General features: G+C 42.5%; 1 protein-coding gene across 1 annotated transcript; it reads left to right on the top strand.

The window, feature by feature from the left end:
• The first annotated feature begins 1,540 nt into the window (after positions 1-1,540).
• On the top strand, positions 1,541-2,323 carry LOC138352122 (uncharacterized). The gene has a single exon (XM_069304384.1). The coding sequence runs from the start codon at positions 1,541-1,543 to the stop codon at positions 2,321-2,323; it is 783 nt and encodes a 260-aa protein (XP_069160485.1).
• Positions 2,324-4,225: the final 1,902 nt, after the last annotated feature.

Consider the following 4,225-nt stretch of genomic DNA (forward strand, 5'->3'; position numbering starts at 1 on the left):
TCAAGACGGACAATGGACCGCCATTCAATGGACAAGACTTCGTCAACTTTGCTGAGCATATTGGATTCAAACACCGCCGTGTGATGCCACTACATCCTCAAGCAAATGGAGAAGTTGAGAGATTCATGCAACCTCTCATGAAAGCGGTACGCTGTGCTCATGCCGAAGGACGATCCTGGAAACAAGCTATGTATGCTTTTCTCAGGAACTACCGTGCAACACCACATGGAACACTGGGCAAGTCGCCTGGCGAACTTTTATTTGGACGTCCTATGAGAATCGCACTACCTGTCATGCCAGCCGAGGTAACGGATAAACGTCTCGCTCAGAAGGATGCACTAGCAAAGGGCAAAATGAAAATTGCTCATGATCAACGTGCAAAGGAACAATTTATAAAGGTTGGAGATACTGTTTTAGTTAAAAAGAAAAAAAGGCGGAAAGCTAGATATCATAGTATAACACGTAATATGGCCTATTTCAAAGTGATTCCAACTACTGTAGAAAATGATGAAGTACAAAGTCATGCAAAGGAAAAAGAAAAAATGAGTTATAACCCGACAAACAATTCATCAAGGGATGTTCTTGTATTTGGGGACTCTTGTCCTAAACGTCATGTTAAACGCCCTACACGATTTAATGATTAATTGTGTTCCTATGTAATGCAAAGTATTTACTTGTTATGCTAAACTAAATTTAATATTGTTTGAATAATGCAAATCTCTCATTCAATATTTTGTAACTTTGTATTACAGTTTCTTTCATGTTTGTTTAACATTGCATATGTATTTTTAACATTGAAATCCTTTGTGGTAAAGATTAAGTTGTTTAAATTCTTTGTGTGCTTAATTAATGTTAAATGTATGCAATATCTCTTGATATGTTAATAACTTACTGTGTGTCAATAACTTTGCTTTGTGCTACAAGCATGGTAGACATCCTGTATTCATTCTTTTTAAAGAAAAGGAGGGATGTCATGTTCACAGAAAACGGTACCATCCGTTTTCTATGTGCGGCGGCTCAGACGCCAAGAGAAGGTAAACAAAGAGCGTACAGGACGCTACCAGCTTGGTAGCTACTAGTCATGTATCAGTTTAAGTATTAAAGTCAGTAACTAAGCAATGGCTTTATATCAACCCTACAACCAAGACTTCCTCAGCTACATGCAAACACCACAGTATCATATCCATTAAAAATTCATTTGGGTTACCAATCTTTAGTGCGTTTAATGGCTCGCTGAAAACAGAGTCGTACTGCTTCCTCAGTAGCTCGCTCATTTCTTTGTTGTCATCGGTGAAAGTTCCATCTACCTTTCGCAGGGGCCCGATACTAGATGTGGTTTTTGATCTTGATTTTGCATAGGAGAAAAAATATTTCGGATTTCTCTCTATTTCACTGATGGCCTTTTGCTCTCTTTGCCTCTCCTGGGTTTTGTATGATTCATGACCAGATGAAACCCTTTTCCTATACAACTAGAAAAACAAGTTTGATTTAAATCGAACAAGTTTTCATTTAATGCATTTTGGGGGGAAATCTGGATGTAATGCCCCCTGAGGAAGCACTTGACACAGGCCGCCCTGCCTGTGGTGGGGTTGCCCGCCCTCACCATGGAGCTGGGTCGAGTCCTGGTTCTCTTGCTTCAACGTCAGCGCTTCATCACACCGGCAACGTCAGCGCTTCATCACACCGGCAACGTCAGCGCTTCATCACACCGGCAACGTCAGCGCTGCATCACACCGGCAACGTCAGCGCTTCATCACACCGGCAACGTCAGCGCTTCATCACACCGGCAACGTCAGCGCTTCATCACACCGGCAACGTCAGCGCTGCATCACACCGGCAACGTCAGCGCTTCATCACACCGGCAACGTCAGCGCTTCATCACACCGGCAACGTCAGCGCTGCATCACACCGGCAACGTCAGCGCTTCATCACATCGGCAACGTCAGCGCTTCATTACACCGGCAACGTCAGCGCTTCACCACACCGGCAACGTCAGCGCTTCATCACACCGGCAACGTCAGCGCTTCACCACACCGGCAACGTCAGCGCTTCATCACACCGGCAACGTCAGCACTTCATCACACCGGCAACGTCAGCGCTTCATCACACCGGCAACGTCAGCGCTTCACCACACCGGCAACGTCAGCGCTTCATCACACCGGCAACGTCAGCGCTTCATCACACCGGCAACGTCAGCGCTTCATCACACCGGCAACGTCAGCGCTTCACCACACCGGCAACGTCAGCGCTTCATCACACCGGCAACGTCAGCGCTTCACCACACCGGCTTCTCCTCAGCTATTCCCACTTCACGCTCGCCTAATGGGTATCTTTTTATTTGTTTTATTTTCTGTTTATATATACAAGAATGTACATTGGGTTTGTGGGAGAATATAACTTTATTTTTTACGTTCTTGTAAAGCCACTAACTCGCATAGTGTTTTGGGCAGGTCCTTAATCTAATAGACAATTGTAAGTAGTTAATTTGTAGCAAAACTTTAGGAAAATTATTAGGTGTGGAGGCCTGGTCGAGGACCGGGCCGCGGGGACACTAAAAAAAGCCCCGAAATCATCTCAAGATAACCTCAAGATAACATTGTAGCAAAATTTGAAGAAAATTAATATGTACATTGTAACAAAATTTGAAGAAAATTAATAGGTACATTGTAGCAAAATTTGAAGATTACTTATGTCTTGTCCTGTATCACGTCCAAGTCGACCCTTATGGGGGTCCTGGCAGTAGAGTCGGTTTCGTTCCCGACTCATCGACTCAGTCGAGAATTCCAGCTTCGAATCCCGGGAGGGACAGATTTGGTTGGGCGTGTTTCCTATTCCCTAATGCATCACCTAGCAGTAAATAGGTACTCAGGAATTAGTCATGCTGTTGTGGGATTGCATCCTGGGCGGGGTCAGTAATTCCACCCTGGGGAGGATCTTGATATTAACCTAACGTGTACAAATACACACTGGCGGCCTGTCCCCGACACAATGAATTATATAACAACAAAAAATTAACCAAGAAAGTTACCCCCCCCCCCCCCTTCATTTGACATACAAATTATTATATAGCCTGGCTGACTGCTGAAGGCTACTGGTGTTGGGCTCATGGTCACGCGACCGCCAGAGGCATATTACTCCCGCCACAATACCTCACTAACCCACCAGCAAGTGTACTTTAGTCTCCACGACTGACGTAAACTCTCAGTGTATCCACACACAGACACACTTTGGCTCTGCCTAAAGAGTCCAAGCTCAACTCCTGCAAGCACAACTAGGTGAGCACATACCATAAGTATTTGAGTATATTCATGAAAAATTTACTAAATTATTGTTGCTTAATAGTTTGTATATATCATAATGTTTAATTTACTGTTTAAATATATTAGAATGTAAAATTAAACAAAAACAATTTGGTGTTTGATAGTTTTTAAATTGTTATATAATATTTTGTATTCTTAACGAAAAATGGAAAAAAAAAACTCATGCTCTTCATAACCTTTTTACAACTCTTATGGTATTTTATTTTGACTGATTAATGTATATTGTTATTTTTACTTACCTATTTGGGTATTGTGATACTTATCAACTAAAGACTGTATGGAAACATTACCATACTTGATAGAGAAGCGGCGACCCTCAAGTTGAACAACTAATAATAAGGAATATCAGGAATAAATGGCGAACTATTACAATGACGGCTGAGTGGACAACGCTTGGGATTCGTAGTCCTAAAGGCCCGGGTTCTATCCCCGGCGGAAACAAATTGGCAGTTTCTTTAGTTTAGAGAACCACAGCAGTAGTGTGGAGGAGACTATTGTGATACAAAATAACAGCAATATTGCAGAGTCAGATAATATAAACGATGAGAGCAACAGTGAGACAGAGTGCATAGATGAAGGAAATGGGACGAAAAACGGAGATGGCTCCAATAAAGAGGTAGACAAGACAGTCACAGATATAAATACCTTGAAAAACACAAAACCGGAACACATTTGCAAATTCTACGCTAAAGGAATATGCAAATATGGAAAATTAGGAGCAAAATGCCATTTTCTGCATCCTCGAAAATGCAGGAACATGTTGGCGAGGGGTACATGCCGTTTTGGAACAGGGTGTAGATACTTCCACCCTAAATTATGTCAATTTTCAATTAGGGACAAAAAATGCTACAATCTTCAGTGTCCGGAATTCCATGTGAGAGGTACAGAGCGTTATAGACGGGAAG

The sequence above is a fragment of the Procambarus clarkii genome, chromosome 5 (assembly GCF_040958095.1).
Source record: "Procambarus clarkii isolate CNS0578487 chromosome 5, FALCON_Pclarkii_2.0, whole genome shotgun sequence".
Taxonomy (NCBI): Eukaryota; Metazoa; Arthropoda; class Malacostraca; order Decapoda; family Cambaridae; genus Procambarus; species Procambarus clarkii.